The 21,357-nt window shown below is 39.4% G+C and overlaps 1 protein-coding gene across 11 annotated transcripts in view; it reads left to right on the top strand.

Moving 5' to 3' along the window:
* The window catches only part of LOC108021892 (fasciclin-2), a 74,788-nt gene extending 53,591 nt beyond the window's left edge, over positions 1 to 21,197 (top strand). For 2 of the 11 annotated variants that reach the window (XM_017090699.3, XM_017090696.3), the window contains 7 exons: positions 2,103 to 2,266; positions 9,562 to 9,686; positions 9,748 to 11,241; positions 11,577 to 11,760; positions 16,834 to 17,035; positions 18,300 to 18,422; positions 19,186 to 21,197. In XM_017090699.3, the coding sequence (XP_016946188.1) occupies positions 2,103 to 2,266; positions 9,562 to 9,686; positions 9,748 to 11,241; positions 11,577 to 11,760; positions 16,834 to 17,035; positions 18,300 to 18,422; positions 19,186 to 19,309 (2,416 nt within the window). In that variant the 3' untranslated portion in view covers positions 19,310 to 21,197. Of the gene's footprint in view, positions 1 to 2,099; positions 2,267 to 9,561; positions 9,687 to 9,747; positions 11,242 to 11,576; positions 11,761 to 14,298; positions 15,730 to 16,833; positions 17,036 to 18,299; positions 18,423 to 19,185 lie in introns of those variants that run through there. The other 9 variants (XM_017090698.3, XM_017090695.3, XM_017090704.3 and 6 more) reach the window with 7 other exon arrangements.
* The last annotated feature ends 160 nt before the right edge of the window (positions 21,198 to 21,357 follow it).

Below are 21,357 nucleotides of genomic sequence, written 5' to 3'. Positions count from 1 at the left end.
CTCTTCCGATGCTCGTTGGCTTTTTTTCGCCGCTTTTCCTATGTGCCTGGTGCTTGGCGCAATATTAAAAATCCAACGCAAATATGCAGCGAAATTTTTGCACAATGTCTTCAGAGCCCCGCCCCAAACATTTTCCGTTTTCCACCCACTGCTGCGGTTTTCCCTGCGAGGCGTCGTATTTTTTTCTGCGTCAACAACTTTTGTTAGCATAATTTTGGGCGCAGCAATGACGGCTTTCCATGCAAACAATCCGGGTCAGGTCAATAGAAACGCAAGAATATTTTTAGTTTTCCAAAGTTGAGTCACTCAAGGTTGCTTGTCTTATAAAGTCTATTACTTTCAAATAAATTTCATTTAATTTATACATAAAAGAATTACATTTTTTGTAATCGAAACATCAAAATAAAAAGGATCGACACACCCACTCTTTGGTTTCTCTATATAATTTCAACATTATGTATACATACATAATTTTTTAAATATTCCCAATTTTTTGTTAATTTGTATATTTGAAATGGATAAAGTGTCAAAAAAGTTACAGTACTCTTTTCACGCATTTGAGAAATAGTATTTTTTCAATTTTTTTCAAAAGCCTTTTTGTTACTATTTTTGCTACCCCAGCTGTAACAGCCGCCTTCCTTCGCTTTCCGGAATATTTTTCTGCTCCTGCATTTTTGCCAACAATTGCGATTCGCAAATCGAACGCAGGTTGTGCCTGTCCTCACACAAACAGGGAAATGCAAACAAACACTCGCACACATGTGCAATATATAAAACCAATTACAGTCGTAAAAACAAAAGTTGCAAAAAAATAAAGGACGAGCGACTGTCAAAAATTGAAATCCACCGCCGCAAAGCAAAAAAAAAACAGAGGAGAGGCCTTCATTGACTTTTGCCGCTTTTCCAAATATTGCAATTTTCACTCACAAAAAAAGGGAAATGCCACTTCCTTTGCCGTTGCTGATGTTTTTTTCTCCCTGTGTATATTTGTGTTTTTTTGGTTTCGCAAAGTCGTAATAATAATAAGCGCCTCTATGCATACTTAGTTGCCGCGCCATGAAGAAAACTTTTTTAATTAATTAGTACGTGAGTCGCACAATGGGCAGCAGTTTGAAAAGTGTAGGAGTTTTGGGCCATAACTTCCACTATTCGAGGGGCATCGAGAAAACGGGGGGAAGAACCACAATAATTTGTTTGCCTTGTGCGATTTACTCTTGCTATTTCGCAAATACACAAAAGATGTATAAAGAAAATGAAAAGCAGTCACGGAAAATTGCAAACACTTAGGAACGCAGAAGAAAAGGGAAGAAAGCGAGGGAAATGGAATCTGATTTAGGGTTTAATTAGCATAACGGATAAACACGCACAAAGCTATTAGATAATTTATGAGTAATTATTTTCGATGGGGCCTCGAAATGGTTTCGAGGCAGCTATGATAATAATAAGTACATTCAAAGCTTTGAGGAAGTAAAAATATATAGCATACATTTAGCTCAGCTCTTTCAATTGTTTTGCAAAATCATTGGAAAATCAATGAATAAACTGCACACAAATTACCGAGCATTTCAGTGCATTTCGGCAGTCAAAGAAAATTGAAACTTCGATTTGCCCGAACAACATGGTGGCTCTTATCGCATTTGCATTAGAGGAAAAGCTGCTTTTCCCTGCGCCCCGCTTTGGGCGGAAATAGGCACCGCATTTGAAGCCAAAGAATTTTCACATTTCCCATTGAAGTTGTTGCCGTGGCAAATTTGCTGTAAATGCGAAATATATATGCGGGGGAGAGCCATGAGGAAAAATGCGTAGCACATTTTTTCGGGCGAGGCATGCAAATGAGCAGGGGACCAGGGAAATTCTACTAACAGCAACAGCAGCAATTGCTATAAGCATAAGCATAAAAACATAATAACAATAAAAATAATTATACCGAGAACATACCTCTGTGTACTACACACTACTGACACCCATACTCTTACACTCGTAATCTTACAATTGAAATGCATATTATTCCGTTACTAATATACATACAACCCGCTTTCATTGCCCGCTTTCCCGACTTTCCGGCATTCCGGCATTTCCCGTGCTTTCGCGCCGAAAAGAAGGAATGGCCGCAACCAGCAGCCGATGTACACGGAAACGCTGCCCGGCGAAAGTTTGGCCCTGATGATTACCTCGCTGTCGGTGGAGATGGGCGGCAAGTACTACTGCACCGCCTCCTATGCAAATACCGAGATCCTCGAGAAGGCCGTCACAATTAAAACCTACGGTAAGTCCCGGCTCCTGGGTACGATAACATTCCAGTGGCGGAGCCACAAATTGTTTCAGGGGGGCGCTCTCAAATTTATTTTGGCTCTACTTTCTGTCATACATGTGTGCTGAAGTGTGCGCTTGGAAACCAGTATCTACTTGAATATATTAACACTAGCTTTACCCACTAAAAATTTTTGCGCGTTTAAGAACGTATTTAAAAAGAAACTTTAAAGTAGAATTACAAACAATTTAACCACAAACTCATAGAGGTATCCCACAACAAAATTGGAGAGCAATTACTTAAGTTATGGAACCTAAAAGTTCAGTTTAGGGTTTGAAAATACATAAAAATCTGACATGAAAATGGGCTAAAATTTTGACACTCTTAAAAAGTAAATATTTAAATGTAGAACATTAGAAAATTCAACCACAAACTCATAAAGGTATCCCTCAACGAAATCGAAGTCGAATTACCAAAGTTATGGAATTTAGAAGTTCAGTTTTGGGTTCCATACTGAAACCCATTGAAAATACATATAAATCTGACATGAAAATGGGCTAAAATTTTGACCCCCTTTAATAATAAATATTTAAATGTGGAATATTAGAAAATTCAACCACAAACTCATAAAGGTATCCCATAACAAAATCGAAGTCGAATTACCAAAGTTATGGAATTTAGAAGTTCACTTTTGGGTCGCATACTGAAATCCATTGAAAATACATAAAAATCTGCCATGAAAATGGGCTAAAATTTTGACCTTCTTTTAAAGTAAATTTTTGAATGTAGAATATTAGAAAATTCAACCACAAATTCATAAAGGTATCCCATAACAAAATCGAAGTCGAATTACCAAAGTTATGGAATTTAGAAGTTCAGTTTTGGGTTCCATACTGAAATCCATTGAAAATGCATAAAAATCTGACATGAAAATGGGCTAAAATTTTGACCTTCTTTTAAAGTAAATCTTTGAATGTAGGAAATTAGAAAATTCAACCACAAACTCATAAAGACATCCCATAACAAAATCGAAGTCGAATTACCAATGTTATGGAATTTACAAGTTCAGGTTTGGGTTCCATACTGAAACCCATTAAAAATACATAAAAATCTGATATGAAAATGGGCTAAAATTTTGACCTTCCTTAAAAGTAAATATTTGAATGTTAAATATTAGAAAATTCAACTACTAGTTCATAGAGGAATCCCACAACTAAATCGGAATCCAATTACTGAAGTTATGGAATCTAGAAGTTCGGTTTTGGGTCCCATACTGAAACCTATTGAAAATACATACTAATTTGACATGAAAATGGGCTAAAATTTTGACCCTCTTAAAAAGTAAATATTTAAATGTAGAATATTAGAAAATTCAACCACAAACTCATAGAGGTATCCCACAGCAAAATCAAAATCCAATTACTAAAGCTATGTAATCTAGAAGTTTAGTTTTGAAACCCATTGGAAATACATAATAACCTTATATAAAAGTGGTCTAACATTTTAAATACTTATCGTCCTTTTGTAGAATTTTTAATTCTTTCCCAGAAGTATTGATGTGTTTTGTTTCTTGATAAATGTAAATAAAACAGCGATTTTTTGTGGCTGACCAGGTCGATTTACTTTGTTTCGAGCCAAGTACAGTTGTGTCGGGTGGCCGAAATTTGTCATTACATGTCCGAGCATGCTTGACTTGTTGTCGCCATCGATTAGGGACCATCTCGACTCCCCCTCGTCGTTCGTGATGCTGTGAGTAATCGCCATTTGAAAGCGGAAAAGCTCGACGTGATTCCTCTGCTGCATGATTCATTTATCTTGTTAGCAATTTGTGTCCCCTGCACATTGCTCGAGTGCCACAATGCCGGAGTGCTGAGCTGCCAGACTGCTGGAGAGCCCAGAGCTAAGGCAGTAAGAAATTACAGTTGCCGGGATTTCATTACATGCGCAGCATTGTAAGCGAATCTAAAACAAAATGGATGCGTCCAGTGCAAAGCAATCGCCGAGGATCTGACCCTCCTGCCACCCACAAAACAATACAAAAAAAAATTGGAAAAAATTAAACCAACAACAATACAGAACAGAACACGTTCTACAATAAGCAGCTGTTGAAAAAAAACACACACTCACTCACCTGCACACATTTTGCTGGCTCGTTGACTTTCTAGCAACTCTTTCGCTCTCCCTGTGCCCCTTTCTCCCAGACCTTTCTCCAGACCGTTTCTGTAGTCGAGTGCACATAAGTGACGCTGCAGCTCAAAACTTTTACGAGATTGATTTTTCTAAGCAATTTAAAGTTCGTACTCATTGCACACACGGAGCAAAAACCACTGGGCGCTAACAACTGGAACCTTCTACTGCTATCACCACTACTACTGTCCCTATCTACTTTCGCCTGATGTCCAAACACATTCGGTGGTGCAAGCGATGAAGGGAGGAGCTGTAGCTGGCAAAGGTAAAGAAATAGTGAGCCAACAATACACGTGCTAGTGATATGTGAGAAATTCTGGACTGCTATAGGAAAGTACTGAACTGCACGGGAAAAGTTGATGGACCATGTTGGAAGATGATTTCATTAAAAAATTATAAAATGTATTCAATCCCGGTCGCCAGTCCTCGTTTTGCGAAAAGCTAGAAGCTATTGGGAACTATAGGGCTGTAGAGCAAAATTTCAGTAAATACTTTGATCTTTGGCAGAAAGTCCCCCTTTTTTCTTTCCGTGCAATGGCGCCCTTTCATTCCGGTAGAGAGTGAGTAAACTACATTGAGAGGCCGACCAGGCTGGTGCGTTTGAAATGAAATCAAATATTTTGCCGGGCAACAATTTGCGCCCGGTGATATGGGCACCCAGAACTCCAGGGCTGAAGCAGTAGTATGTATGGTACCCGAACTCGGGCCAGCTGCACTCCAGTTCCCCAGCACTCGGATCGATGTCAGGCCAACTGTTTGACTTGGAATGACTGCGTCGGAATGGAATCTCCTTTTTCGCCAGATTGAGAGGGGCAGGTAAATACGCTGCTCTCCGCAATTTGCACACAATCAGTGTTGACTAAATGCCAGGGGACTTCAGTGTTGGTCAGCGTGGGCGCGTGCGTGCGTGAGTGTTGGCAAATGCCAAGCCATACATGCAGCTTTAAGAGCTCTCCAACATTGCGGTCGGAATGCTCGTGCTAAGCTTGTTAAAGCCCCTACTGTTAGGCGAGATAGAAACCAGGTTGACCAGCATTTAAATACAAAGCCTAACAGCAGTTAGTTATCAACGCCAACAAGGAGCAACTTAAGGATGTGGCCAGAAGGGGTGTTCGTGTGTATATGGGGGTGTGTGTGTGGAGGGGAGGTCTATAGAAGTAACTGGCATTGTGTTGACAACTCACAAGTTGCATTTAGTTAAGCAAATAAGCAGACACACTGCGACAGAGACAGCCAGGGAGCTGAAGGCAAATTGCAAGATTTACTTTTCCTGCACTCGAAGAAAAATCTATGACAAATCAGAAGGTGATTAAAACAGTCACACAAAATACATTTTGCTTGCCAAATTAGAAAATCTTTGAAGCTGTTAAAAAAACGTAAATTTTTAAGAAGTAGATTGCTTTTAGTCTAAAGAAAAGTCTAACTTAAACTGTTCAATTAAAACTTTTTATAAAAATCAAAAGCAACTTTTATTTTCTGAATGGAAAATATGGCTTTATTATACACTCCTTGCAGTTATTTTTTCGTAGCGTTTTAGCCCAAGAAAATATATAAAATTTCTTAAACTTAAGATTATAATAATGCCTTTTTCAGTGTAGGAAAACACAGTACACATGAGCGGGAATTCGAAAAGGGGAGTTGGTTATGGCATATTTACATACCGTTGTTTGTGCCAGTCACAGCTTAATATTTCAATATTTATGCTTTTAATAAATGCATATGCTCCAAACAAACTTCCGGCAGAAAGGCAGAACAGCAGCAACAGCAGCAACAGACGCAGAATGCAGTGGCAGTGAGATTGCAGGCTAGAACGGAACGGCAACTTCCGCTCTGGGAAGCGCTTTAAGTCGGCTATCTTTTGCAATTTCTTATTTGCAGCCCGCAATTAAAGGCATTAAAGCGCATTAGCTCAACGCACAAGGGCAGTGCATCAATTCAATATTTATTCGCATATGTATAAATACTCGGGCTCAATCTGATGGCCGATAATAGTCGACATCCTTGGCATTGTGGGCCATGTAATTGCCACTAATAATGTTGATTGGAGGCATTAGGGAGTTTGCACTTGATAAATATACGAGTGTATACAAATATACTTCGATTTATCTGGCTTGGCTGCCCAATTAGCCGGATTCCATTGCTCGATTTTGGGACTGCAATTTGTACAAATTCCCGAAAGGACATTCGCAAAATAAACAAGGATATATAGCATACTTTTCAGCTGTAATGCAGGCGCAAGTCGAAGGGATCAATTAGCATTTGAATTAATTGAGATTTGTGTGTCAGCCTTAAGACCTTTAAAATGTTTGCATTGCAGAAATTTCATCTACGACTGATTCACTGTTTGTTTAAAATTAATTAACATTTTACTATTACTTTTCCAACATTAAAAATAATATACTGAAAAATAAGTGTGATCAGATTTTTATAAATGCATGGGGCATTCTAATAAACTAAAAACTTCTACAACTAAAAACACAAAAAAACATTCGCGCATCTTTAATTGAAAAATCTTTTAGCAAAATTCATAACATACGCTTCGGTTGCCACAATCTGCTAAATTTTTTTTATCACTTTGTGAGCCGGATTCGACCTGGTCAGCGGTAATTTGAACCCATTGCCGGTCCAGACCCCAAATCAAATTGCAGTTTCCCCAGCAGTTGCCGCCTCTCCTACTGCTACTCTATCCATTATTTTTTGCTCCATTTTTATTTTTCTAATAAGTTGTTGCAGCAACTTTTTCAATAAGTTGTGAGTCATGTTCGGGGCACCCCGGCTCCGACAAAGAAGCAGCTTCGGATCCGGGCTCCTGGCCTCCCGGACTCCCGGACTCCTGGTCTCCTGGACTCTGGCTTGTCCTTGTTCAAACTAATAATGAAATCGTAAACTAGTTCATCTTTTTTCCTCTCCGTTTGGCTGGCTATATATATATATATAAATCGGTATATATCTGGGTGTGTGCCGGCTGCCCATCAGACGTCAGAAACGAACGCAGCTAGCGAAAAGTGTTTGAACAACAAAATCTCACACGCTACGACAATGCAGCCAAACTGAAAAGAGCAAGGGGCTGGGAAGTATCCGGGAAAAAAAGGGAAAATCCTGGCGAACGGAGAGAAATGACAGGAGCAGCAAGTTTTTATTTATTTTATATGTTGTGTGGGTGCAAGGAAAAAATCGAAAATAAAAATAAGGAACAAGGATGGCAGGGCGAAGAAGGATCCAGGACGAACACATCCAGACACTGCCAATAAAAAACTGCAAATAGAAAATGTTTTTTACACAACTTTCCGTTATTTTGGCTTTGGATTTGGATTTGGCTTTGGCCGGACATCCCATATATATATGTATGGGAATATATATACCAAGGATATATGGAAGCTTGACAGTCGGTAGACAAGCAGAGATGGCTTGTTATTACACTGATTTATAAATAAACTGTAAATATTTGAGCCACACACATGCCGGAATCGAAAGGCTGCCAATGATGGGTAACAGCTTTTCGGCCAAGATTGCCTTTTCAAATGCAAAATATGATGGCAGATTTAAGTGGGAGCCGGGATCCATTACCACCTAGAAGCCGTTGACAAAGAGGTGCAAAATCTAAGCCAGATTTACATGGGCAAATTGGAAAGCATATAATATAAGAAATGAAATTCAAGCGTCAGGTAGATTGGGATGGCATTTGAAATACCCTAAACTGATTTTTTTTTGGGATCATGACCGAAAGGTCGCCATTAAAGAAGTACATTTCAAATAAATCATCAAAAAATACCAATTAGAAAATAACATTTCTAATAAATCACCGAAAAATACTAATTGGTATTTTTTGGTATTAGGCAAACTATTTTCATTTTGAAAGAAAACTCATCCGCCAAAGGGAATCATACTTTAAATGTAGGGTATCACTTTAAGATTTAATGGAAAAGCTCTTACGCCTTATATTCATTTAAAAATTCCCCTTTATACTGCCAGCTGCAACCCCCTATTCTTTCCACCCTTTGGGCACAACTGTACCTGTAATTTACCATTGTGCTTTGGTCCTTTTTGCCTTTTGATTATTTTTTAGATTTAAACAACTCTTTCGCTTCACGCCTTGAATTTCATTTGCTAGTCCGAAAATCGGAGCTTTGATTTTTGGACACCTAGTAACTACTTTACAATCGAGATCCCCCTTTCCCTTCCAGGGGGACGCCCCTGTTCATCGGCACAGTGTTGCAAGTATTTGATTTAGGAATTCCACTGTTGCACTGCACTACTTTGCACTATTTTTTGCTCTTGTTGCTCATTTTCAATTTCCCAGTCATCTTGGGCGAGGGGATTTATTGGCAGCCGGGTCCTTTTCCAGCTCGTTAGTGACCCTTAAGGAAATGGTCCAGAGGGGGGTCAGTCGCGCACATGTCTTGATGCTTGAATTGCTTTTATGCGCCCGACAGTTTGTTTAAAATTATATTACGTATCGCCACGTAGAGCTTCGCTGGGATTGTCAACATGACCAGAGAAATAGTGTCCTGCCTGGCCAGCATTTTTCTCTGGGCTCAGTCTCCTCCTGTTTTTGTCGCTTTTCCTCCTTTTGTCCCTTGTCTGTGTGCTGTGCAAATGAATGCGAAGCAAAATCAAACAATTTGTGCACACCTAGCCGAGGAATTTGTTTGTCGCAGGACTTCAGGGGTCCAATCCTTGTCCAGCTGGCAATCGTCTTACTGTCCACAAAACAAAAACAACGTTAGCACTGCGCCAAGAGGTGTCCTTTGAATGGCGAAAAGGAGTGAGAAAATAGAGGCAGAGCAATTTTGTTTATAATTTAAGGGCGCTCTTTGCAATACATTATATTTTATATAAAAATATTGATGAGTTCCTAAATTGACTAATTTATAATTTTAAAAAATTTTACATCACAGGAAGTGAAAGAAATATATATATATGTATTTTTTGTAAAGAAAGGACTTTTTTAAAGAGTACTTCTCAGAAAAGAGTACTTCTCAGAAAATTTGAATATTAAAGCTTTTAATGGTCGGGGATTTGTGTTAAAATCGCTTTCTAGTATCAAGTTTAAAAACCTCAAGATATTTTTATATTTTATAGTTGCTATATTAATAAACCTTGTTTTCCTTCTCGCTTTGCAGTGGCCATCACCTGGACCAATGCCCCCGAGAACCAGTACCCCACCTTGGGCCAGGACTACGTGGTGATGTGCGAAGTCAAGGCCGATCCCAACCCGACAATCGACTGGCTGCGCAACGGAGATCCGGTAAGTACAACTTCGATATTCTATGGGTAAATCACTCACCTGGCCTAATCTCGCCCTGCAGATCCGCACCACCAACGACAAGTATGTGGTGCAAACGAATGGCCTGCTCATCCGCAACGTTCAGGAGAGCGACGAGGGCATCTACACCTGCCGGGCGGCCGTCATCGAGACCGGAGAACTGCTGGAGCGCACCATCCGCGTGGAGGTCTTCATTCAGCCGGAGATTATATCGCTGCCCGAGACCCTGAACGCCGTCGAGGGCAAACCCTTTGCCGCCAACTGCACGGCCAGGGGCAAGCCGGTGCCGGAGATCAGTTGGATTCGCGATGCCACCCAGTTGAACGTGGCCACCGCCGATCGCTTCCAGGTGAACCCCCAGACGGGCCTGGTCACCATCAGCTCCGTCAGCCAGGAGGACTACGGCACCTACACGTGTCTGGCCAAGAACAAGGCCGGCGTGGTCGACAAGAAGACCAAGCTGAATGTCCTGGTGCGTCCGCAGATCTATGAGTTGTACAACGTGACGGGGGCCAGGACCAAGGAGATTGCCATCACGTGTCGCGCCAAGGGACGTCCGGCGCCGGCGATCACCTTCCGGCGATGGGGCAGCAACCAGGAGTACACAAATGGCCAGCAGGACGACGACAATCGCATCAACTTGGAGGTGGACTTCGATGAGGAACGCGGCGAGAGCATCGGCACCCTGCGCATCTCCCATGCCGAGCGCACCGACGACGGACTGTACCAGTGCATTGCCAAGAACCAGGAGGACAGCGCCTACAAGACCGGCCACATTACCGTCGAGTTTGCACCCGACTTCAGCCACATGAAGGAGCTGCCGCCGGTGTTCTCGTGGGAGCAGCGCAAGGCCAACCTCAGCTGCCTGGCCATGGGCATCCCCAATGCCACCATCGAGTGGCACTGGAACGGCTTCAAGGTCAAGGACATGTACGACACCAATCTGAAGATCGTGGGCACGGGACCGCGCAGCGATTTGATTGTCCACCCGGTGATGAAGAAATATTACTCGGGCTACAAGTGCATTGCGACCAACATCCATGGCACCGCCGAGCACGATATGCAGCTGAAGGAGGCACGTGTGCCCGACTTCGTGTCCGAGGCCAAGCCCATCCAGTTGACCGCCACCACGATGACCTTTGACATTCGCGGACCACCAACCGAACTGGGTCTGCCCATCCTGGCGTTCAGTGTGCAGTACAAGGAGGCCCTGAATCCCGACTGGTCGACGGCCTACAATCGCAGCTGGTCACCGGATTCGCCGTACATTGTCGAGGGACTGCGACCACAGACGGAGTACAGCTTCCGATTTGCGGCCCGCAACCAGGTGGGATTGGGCAACTGGGGCGTCAATCAGCAGCAGTCGACGCCGCGCCGATCGGCTCCCGAGGAGCCCAAGCCACTGCACAATCCCGTCCAGCACGACAAGGAGGAGCCGGTGGTCGTCTCGCCCTACTCCGATCACTTCGAGCTGCGCTGGGGCGTGCCCGCCGACAACGGAGAGCCCATCGACAAGTACCAGATCAAATACTGTCCGGTGAGTAATAAGTTGTGGGTTGAGACTCGGTGGGAAATGGGTAGAAATACCTTGAGAGAGTAGATCTTCATCACAGGTTCTTGTAGTTAGGTTCCTATCTTAAAAAATTATAAAATATTATATAATGTATGTAAATATCTAATATTATATGTGATATCTTAATATATAAAGTTAAGTTATTATTATATACGATTATTGATGATATTATATGTGATATATTAATATATTTTCCATCTTAATATATAAAGATAACATCCCATGCTCTCTCTCTAGAATTTAAACAACAAATATTACAATAAATAAAACCCTTACTAATCAACCTTTTTTCCCTCCAGGGCGTTAAGATCAGCGGCACCTGGACGGAACTGGAGAACTCCTGCAACACCGTCGAGGTGGTGGAGACCACCTCGTTCGAGATGTCCCAGCTGGTGGGCAACACCTATTACCGCATCGAACTGAAGGCGCACAACGCCATCGGCTACTCATCGCCCGCTTCCATCATCATGAAGACGACACGAGGTGAGTCCGATTCAGCTAATAACAATCTCGGCACGTTGCTCTATTCGGCCGGATTTAACTCCGGTGTCGGTGCGCTACACAAACGACTGTTCACAACAACAACAACAACAACAGCCACATCGACAACAACAATCACATCGATAACAACAGCAACAACAACAATCATTACGCTGGCCACCACAATAAGCATAACATTACTTAGTGTCCTAGCCTCAATGTTAGTCTAAAAGAAAACGAAATCGAAAAAAGAAATCTTAAGACCTTAAAAGAAGAAGAACTATCAAGTCGATCGATCGATTAGCCGAATACCATGGGTTGTACAGAGAATTTCCCGAATGTGAACGCCGCGTTATCACACACCCACTGATCTTTTTTGGCTTTTCGAACGACCGAAGTTGAGTGCCCGATAATATCGAATTCGTATCGAGTCTATAAGATCCCAGCAAAAAAAAAAGGAAAACATCCATCATATTTAACTGAAAAAAATCTCTATATATATATACACTCATTCACACACAGACATCATCTACATGATAACCAGTTAAAGACATATTTTTACTGCTCTATATATATATATATATATGAATATGATACATATATCCCAGATATAATCGATCAATTTTGCATACATTTTTGTAGTGTTTTTTTCAATTGCGTTTCAACTTTTGTTTTTTGTTCACACTCAGTGTAACGTCCTACCGCCCCAGTAATGTCCCTCAAATCTAAATCATGAAAAACCAAAACCCAACCTTGCCCCGACTTCAACTTAATTTGCTCAACGTTATAACTTTATTTCATTGCCCTTTGTTTTGGAACATTTTGTGTTTTGCATGTTTTTGTGCGTTCTGAGTCGTCTAGAGCATCTTAACCATCTTACCTACTTTTATTGATAATAAGTCTCGAATATGTAATGTATACATTCCAATCGAAATGTCCACTCACACACAACACTCATCCACTGGGCCATGAAGAAATGGCAAAAGTATTGCAACGCATTTGACTAGGCATTACAATTTATTCGAGATCGTGTTGTCGTCCCTCCGAGATCGAAACCCATTCATACCTCCCATTCAAATGCAAAATTCACCACAAGTCTCGTCAGTCAGCCGTTGTACGATATATAGAAATGTGAGAGATGCGCGCGTCCCGAATTGAATTTTAGCTTACTATACGCTATTTTTTTTATTACCATTCTTAAGCATTTACTTAATTATAATTACCAACAACACACTAAACATTACATTATTTGTGACACGAAACGAAAGAGGAGAAAAACTCGATAATTATAATTTTATATTTTTGTGTGTGTCTGCATTCATCACAGTTTTTCGATTGTAATATTATTATTAATACGTATGACGAAACAAGAAAACCCTGTTAAATGTAAATCTAGTATGTAATGAAAAACGACAACTGATGAACGCGATGAAAGTTTTTTCTGTTTGATATTGGATTACTACCACACTAGAGTTCTTCATTATTATTTTCTATCACATCGATTATTATTTGATTTAATTTGATTTTGTGTGTATACTGCGACTACTTCTTTAGTTAAATTTTTCAATTATAAGCGATGAAAAAGAAAACGTTTCTCAAATAAAACATTCAATGAAAACCAATGAAACATTCTGTAATTTACTGCAACTGCTGTCGTACTCTTTTATTATTAGCTATGCCTGCGTTGTCTCTATCTCTTTCTCTCTTTCGCTCAACCCCACTCACACTGATCGCCCTCTCTTTCGCTCTCGCTGTGTCGTCTCTGTTCCTCGATTGGTTGTCCTTTTCTTTTGCTAATTTTAAGTAAATGTTGTGCGTAGTCCGTTTGTTTGTGTTTGTGTTAGTACATCCTTTGTGATTGTGTGTGCCGTCTCTATACCCCTCTCTAACCCTAAGTGTGTACCGTTAATCCTGAAAATACCCATCCCTTCCGCTTTTGCCTAGACATAACCTCAATTTTGAACCTAAACCTAACCTCAACTTAAACATTTAACCTTGATCTTTTGGCTAACCAGTGGACTTAGTGTGTGCATCTAATTAGGCATTTAGTCATAGCTATTATCCTAACCAACAACAACCACATAACTCAACTAAAAACACATCTGTGGCCCTTTTGTTAGAGAGACAAACACTCGAAAGCAAACACAAACACACACAAACTCGAAACCGAGCCAAGCTAAAACAAAAACAAACAAAACCAACTAACAAACAACTAACTCACACTTTGCACATTGTGTTTGATCCAACGTCGTCGTCTTCTCAGTAACTGAGTAAAAAAAACATAGAAAACTAAAAATCAAGACCAACCAACCACAACGAAATGTTTTTTTGTGTGTTTCCTTTTCTTCCTTTTTCTTCTACCACTTTTTCTTCCTTGTTTTTTCTCTCTTTTATGGTGTGTGTGTGCCACAACCACAACAACAACAACTCCCACTACTAAAATCAATTAAAAACGAACTGTACAAATGCTCAAATGCATTCACAATTTGAATAAATCGACAAACAATCGAAAAAATCGACACGATATCGAAAAACCAACAGATAATCCTCATCCTTCGCCTTCGAGTGGCGCTGCACCTCTGGCCCAACTGCTTATTCTTAGCGCTGCTCTGCCGACAATGATGCTGATTATGCTGCCGACGACGTGCACTGCTTAAAATACCACAGCTGCCGATGCTTCTCCTGCTTCCACCCATCAACAAGCAGTGCTTGGAGGATCCTTCCGCTGGCCATTAATCATGGGTTTTCCTTTCCCTAGTTTTCGTTTGGTGTGTCAATGTGTAAATAATAAGAAAACTAATTGAAAAATCACAAAAAAAAAGGATAAAATAAAACATACTCTTAACTAGCAAGAAGAAGCGGACATAATTACGTTAAATGTGCTCAAGTAGAGAATATGATCGATAAATATATCACCTAGGGCGGGTCACGATTCCATTAACTGTACAAAAAACAAAAAACTAAGATCTTTGATAGAACCTAGTTGAAAAAGACGAAAAGGATTGCCAAAACCGATACACATGCTTACACAACTGATAAATTGTACTTATATGTATCCTATATTCTATGTCTAACCGCTAGAGACCCTGTTTTACCACTAAGCCAATGTTATGTTGTTATTTAGTTGTATGTGTATAGCGAGAGCATTTATAGACTACATTCCGATTCCGTACACCCGTACCGCTTAGTTCAATGTGAATTTTACAACACTGCCAAGCGACACAAAAAACGAAAAAAAAACACCAAGCAAATTTATATATGAAAAATTTTAGCGAAATTCTACAAGAAGAATAAGAATAAAAAATATCAAGTGCATACGAGTACAAGTTACATTTACACTCTATACCTTACACACAAAGTTAGCCAAAAGCTTCTTCCAACACTGTTTTCAAGGCAGTTGCAAGCAGTTTAGCCAGGTCTCTGTTCTGTTTTGAGCGCGTAAACGTTAAGAGGGGACAATAAGTAACTCTAACTAAGTTAAAGCGATTACGAATTTTTCCACACAATGGGGGCTCACGAGTGTTTTTACCTTCTGTTGATAGTAAGCGTTTAATAAGCCAAAACTAGAATGCAACTCGATCTAGACGAACCGATATTCCTGTATACACGTTTTTTTAGCAAGCGAAATCGATTTTTCTAGCCAAATATATATCGAAAATTAAAAAAAAAAAAACAATACAATTTATACCTTTACAATATCTAGTTATACATACGTATACACATATAGTTAGTCAATAATTCAGCCCGCCTAACGTTGCTGAGATGGGGAAAGCGTTTTTTTTTTAACGCCCTTGGGCAAGCAGTAGGAACTTTCACTGTTCTCACAGATCACACTTTAACACAATGTCATGAATGTTGTAAGCAAATGAAAACGAAAAAAAAACGATAACTAAATTGGTAAAAGGAAACGAAAAGAAAGCTTACCACTTAAGAAGTTCATTTTGGGTAATAAAGAGAAAACTTTAACAGAAAGCAGTGCGTGCGTGTGTGACTTGGGACAGGGTTGCCACCAGAAGTTTGGATGCCGCCAGGTAACAAAAAGGATGTGTTTAACGCCTATATATGTATCTATGTATTATAACCTGTTAATTTGCACTGCACACGAACAACCGCAGACACTAACAGCCGAACAACCAACAATCCAAATTTCTGTATACCCAAAAACGAAAAGTGAAATCTGTTGATAATAAACCTTATTGTTGATTGTTAATTGTTGATTATGTTATAGTTTCTAAAACCGAAGCAAAGCACTCTAGGCAAACGAATCCCCAAACCTTATATATGATCCCCCTCCCGCACACGTAATGTACATACTATACACTTCTATTTAACATAAGGTAAAAAAATTAAATCCCTAAGTTGAACTGCTTTACACTGCTTGTATATTTTGCATATTGGCCTATTTCTGTATTTTGCAATTTGTAAAAAAACTAAAACACTTTCAACAAACCGCTTCTTTCTCTCACTCACCGACCACTTTCTCTCTATTTCTGTGCTGAGCGAAAATCCCCAAATAATCCCCAACCCAACTTTCCCACCCAACTGCATGCTTTATTTCTAAACTCTCCTCGACTTTCGATATATAAAAAAAAATCTGAAGGCAAAAAAATGGAAATTCATATTGCTAAGTTTGTTGCTTCGTTTGAAAATGCTTTTCATGTTATGTCAATTGGTGCAATTTGAAATTGATTTTGTATTTCCCTCATATTTTTGGTTATTATGATTGCTACTATATTATAACTGTTATGATTTCGTTATGTTTAACCTTAGTTTCGACTAATTTCAACCACAAAATAATACACACACAAAAATGTAAAATATGTTTAAACGATTAACCAGCGATTAAGAAACAGAGTTTTAAGTGTGTAAGATTAGCTGTTAATTGGAGGAGTTTTCCTAGGCTAGTGAGCCAGGTGCTGGCACCGTACCACCTAGAGATACGTATAGTTAACACCCCCTCTCTTTATAATCAATCTGAATGACAACTTACTAATGAAGTACACTTGTTTCCCCCAACCACATCCGCATCCCGGCTACCGTCTGCACCTTCTTTGATCCACAAAAAAATATAAATAGGAATCGACGTCATCCAAGTGGCTGAGCGACAGGTATTCTCCTCGGCGGCCATCGTGGGCATCGCACTCGGCGGCGTCCTGCTGCTCCTGTTCGTGGTGGACCTCCTCTGCTGCATCACAGTCCACATGGGCGTCATGGCCACCATGTGCCGCAAAGCCAAGCGATCGCCCTCCGAGATCGACGACGAGGCCAAGCTGGGCAGGTAAGCTCCATCGATTTTTGTATTATCGTACATTTCCTTCGCAGATAAAAGTGATATAAAATAAGGTTTATTTGATCTAAAAAAACTTTCAAAAAATAATAAAACCCAGATTTTATCGAACTTTTTAGTTAATCGGTAATCTATCGATGTTTTCGATAACTGAATAAGGAAATGTGTCTGATTTTTTCGATAAATTTGTTATTGATAAACAGAAAAGATCAAATTAGCCTCAAACTTAGATCACTTTTAACTGTAATCTTATTTTTTGTGTTTATCTAATTTGATTGGAAAATATTTGACGCAAGGCGACAAAATGAATCGAATATTGCACTAAAAATCAGAATCGGAATCGAATTTAACATTTATGCTTTTTGCGTTCTGCTTGTGTTTTCCCCCACACGCTCCTATTTTGCGATAAAAAGCCCAACTTACAGGCGCCAGGACTTGGAGTACAATTGGGTTTATGCGCGGCCCAAGTCCTTATTGTTCAATCGCAATTCACTGATATCGATCTGAGCCAGTCGACAAGTCCAGAGAGACTCTTCAAAATTTAATTTAAAATTCCAAATTGTTAGCAATTTTCCTTTTCGTTTGCCATCAAATTTTTAGTGCAATATTTTGAATGTAATTCAAAGACCAAAACAGAACAACACAAACCCAGTCACTGATTTATTTCGAAAATTCACACTCGTTAACACGAATACACCAAAATTTGCTTCAAAATCATTTCCTTAATTTGTTGGCTAATTGTAATATTGAATTAAAAGTGTGTTTAAAAAAATGTTCGGTGTTGTAAAGTGTTAAAGATTACGATTTAAGGTTTACATTGAGACAGTAATGTACATTTTAAATTTGTTGAATAAATAAAAAAATGTCCAAAACAAAGATTTATAATGTTAAAAAATATGGAATATTAAAAAAAGAAGTCTGTGTAAAATAAACCCACTCGTCATACTATATTAGCCAACGCTTAAGTTTTTATAAATATAAAAAGAACACAACCAACACCCATACAATATACACACTTTTCTTCTGTTACATCATTGTTGTCACTTGCATACCAAAAACTCCATTGCTATCTTTGTATTCTACTCTCTCTTCAATACTAAATCAACCTCATCATGTATTATTCCAATCATCCAATCACACATCCAACCAATCCAACCAAACCAAAATAAATCGAATCAAATCAAATCAAATCCAACCAAAAACCGAACCACATTCACAATATCAACTACCAACCCAAAACCATCTAACCAAGCAGTCTTTACGGTTGGCGTTTTCCGCTACCTTATTGCAGTGGTCAGCTGGTAAAGGAGCCGCCACCATCGCCGTTGCCACTGCCGCCGCCCGTCAAACTGGGCGGTTCGCCCATGACATCGCCATTGTACGTACCCCCGTCTTCCATTTCCACTTCCGTTTCGTTTACGTTCTCGTTACTATTACTGCTTCTGTTTCTATTTCCATTTCCGTTTCCGTTCCGTTACCGCTTTTCGTTTTGAATTTCTTCGCTTCCGCTACTCGGCCTGTCTGCATCTGCATCAGCATCCTTTTTTTTGCCGTGATGTGTTTCTGTTTGTGCCTTCATTTCAATAACTATCATCTTATCACCTATCCAAAATACCTCATAAGTCATCTTCAGCTAGCACTGCATGTCCACAAAACGGTAGTTAAGTTGTTTTAGTTCATATGCGGGTATGACACTTTAAAGGACTTTTCCTTTTAATTAGATATAACACAGGGTCTTAAAGTCAGATCTATTTAAAAATATAAAAGTTTTAAAGCAATTCTAACAATAGAACTTTTAAATTAATACTCTCTATAAGAAAATACAAAATAACCCCCAATCTTCTACAAAGCAGTTTATATTGATAGTTAGCAAGCAGTGTGTTCTTAAAAATACATATTAGATCTTTTTGCTTTTTGAACATTTAGAGAATAAAAAATAAATAAAAACTAACTAGGCTGCTAATATACAAACACCAGTGTCATACCCAAGTGCAAAATTCAGTTTTAAACTAGTTATATCACATGGCAGTCTGTACTGCTTGGCACTGCTTTAGCATGGCTGCAATGACAGTTGAGATTTGAATTCAAATATGTAATCACACAATTAATAACCAATTCCACTTTCATCTTGACCTCCACAGGGACGAAAAGGAGCCGCTACGCACGCCCACCGGCAGCATTAAACAAAACTCGACCATCGAGTTCGACGGGCGATTCGTGCACTCACGCAGTGGCGAGATAATCGGCAAGAACTCGGCGGTGTAAGGAGGGTTTCCAGAACCCACGGAACTCCGGAGTCCAACCGCAATGTGCACAAAAACAGAGTTGAGGGAAAATACCTATATGCATATGAGTACACCATATGATATATGTATGATGATCTAGCGAGAACAAGCCAAAGCCAAAGCTGGGGGAAGAAAACTTGAATAACGATCGATTGGCACACTAAGTTGGTTTTAATTTACTTTCGTACACAGCGTAAATCTTACTAAATGTCTTACTATAATACATACGATATCTTAAAAGCATTTAAAACATAGTACACTAAGCTCGAAAAACCGGCAAGCAAACCAACAAAAGAAAAAATAACTCCATGTCGCTTCATTTTCTAGTTTGAAAAAGTATTTTATATCTCTGCATTTGCTTTGTTTCTCCTTAGTCAGATTAAAAGAAAAACACACACACAGAAGAACTCAAGAAATTACAAATAACGATGGACAAAAATGGGAAGAGTAAATAAAATGAAACGAGATGTTAAAGAAGGACCTAGCCTAAGTTATATATTTAAATATATATATGTATGCAAGAAAGAAATCTTAAATTAATGCCTTACAAACAAAAAATTACATTTATTTAGCAGTTAAAGCAAAGAGAAGGGATTTATGCATGTAAGCCGCAAGGAATGAGAACGATTTCTTTAGTATAACTAACTTAAACATGCCATAAATAAGTTTTAACATTAAGTTTGCCCCCCTGATCATCAGCCCCCACCAATTCGTAGTACTTAAAACGCTGAACAAAAGACTTGCGAGCATTTCTTTCCACAAAACCATGACCTTAAAACGGATTGATTGGCCGGAGGAGCAACAAAAGAAAGGACTTGAATATTTAGTTGATATCGAAATCCTTGGTTTCCTATTGCTAATTCGTATACTTAACCACCAGAAAGTGTAACCCGCAGACGGCACTTAATGAAAAATGCTCAATGTACATTAATGTTGACGAAATTGAATATTTGAAAATGTTTACAAACTGCTTAGCTTGACTGCTTGCAAAGCGGAAATGAACGCCCGCATCCGGTTCATCCCACACAAGTTCAAACTCGATGAGAATGGTGCGCAAATCGCAAACTAACCCAAGTAATTGCTAAGTTTTAGAGAAAACGGAGAACTACGAGATTGCCAAACATTTACAATTCATTTTCTTTCATCCCACTTCCATCAAACAATTGCAAATCGCTCAGTTTTGTGTTAAAAGTATTTTCTTATGTATGTAAAAATTAAACAAATTGTAGTTAAGAGACCTAAAACGCATTAACCTAACGGATATATAAATCTAAAAATATATATATGTATGTACATGTATTTAAATTTACTCATAAGTTTTTTTTTCTACACGAAACAAATAATGCAAAATAAATGAAAAAAATACAAAAACAAAAGCGAACTACAAATATGTAACCACGCCGATCTAAATGTTTGCATGTTAAATCCATATCCCCATGGAAAACGCATTTTTATTTGAGCCCCGCAAATATCCTCGATCCGATCCCCTTCCCCTTTTGTGTTCGTTGCCCAGCCAATGAGCTATTGTAGCTTCTGTTGCCAGTTAAGTCAAGCGCCTTGTCAGAGCTTTTTACGTATAAATATATATACACACACGATACTATACAAAAACCCTATCGAATAACCCACAAAGCGAACCCAAATCGAGATTACAGGAGGCTATATGAATTTGAATTTGGATGCAATTGTTTACGAAATTGCCGGTCAAGCATATGAAATATGTTTAGAAAAAAACCAAACGGATCGAACCACTCGATAACTCCGTTCGGCGGCAGAGTGTAGCTTTTTATATGAACTAAACAAAATTGATGGAAAATTATACACTGAAACTGAAACGGGGGAAAATAAATCGTATTTACTGTACTATACTTCCAAACGATGTAGTTTTAATTCCCATTTCGGGTGGTCTTTTCATTGGATGGTAGTAAGGAAATGAGCACTTGGGAATTATAAGGTCCCACGTATCACAGTTATCTAGACCCAAACCGATCGCAAAGTGGTTGTGAAACGCACTATTTAATGTGACAT

The sequence above is a fragment of the Drosophila biarmipes genome, chromosome X, assembly GCF_025231255.1.
Source record: "Drosophila biarmipes strain raj3 chromosome X, RU_DBia_V1.1, whole genome shotgun sequence".
In the NCBI taxonomy this organism is placed as follows: Eukaryota; Metazoa; Arthropoda; class Insecta; order Diptera; family Drosophilidae; genus Drosophila; species Drosophila biarmipes.
This window is presented reverse-complemented; position numbering and strand designations above follow the sequence as displayed.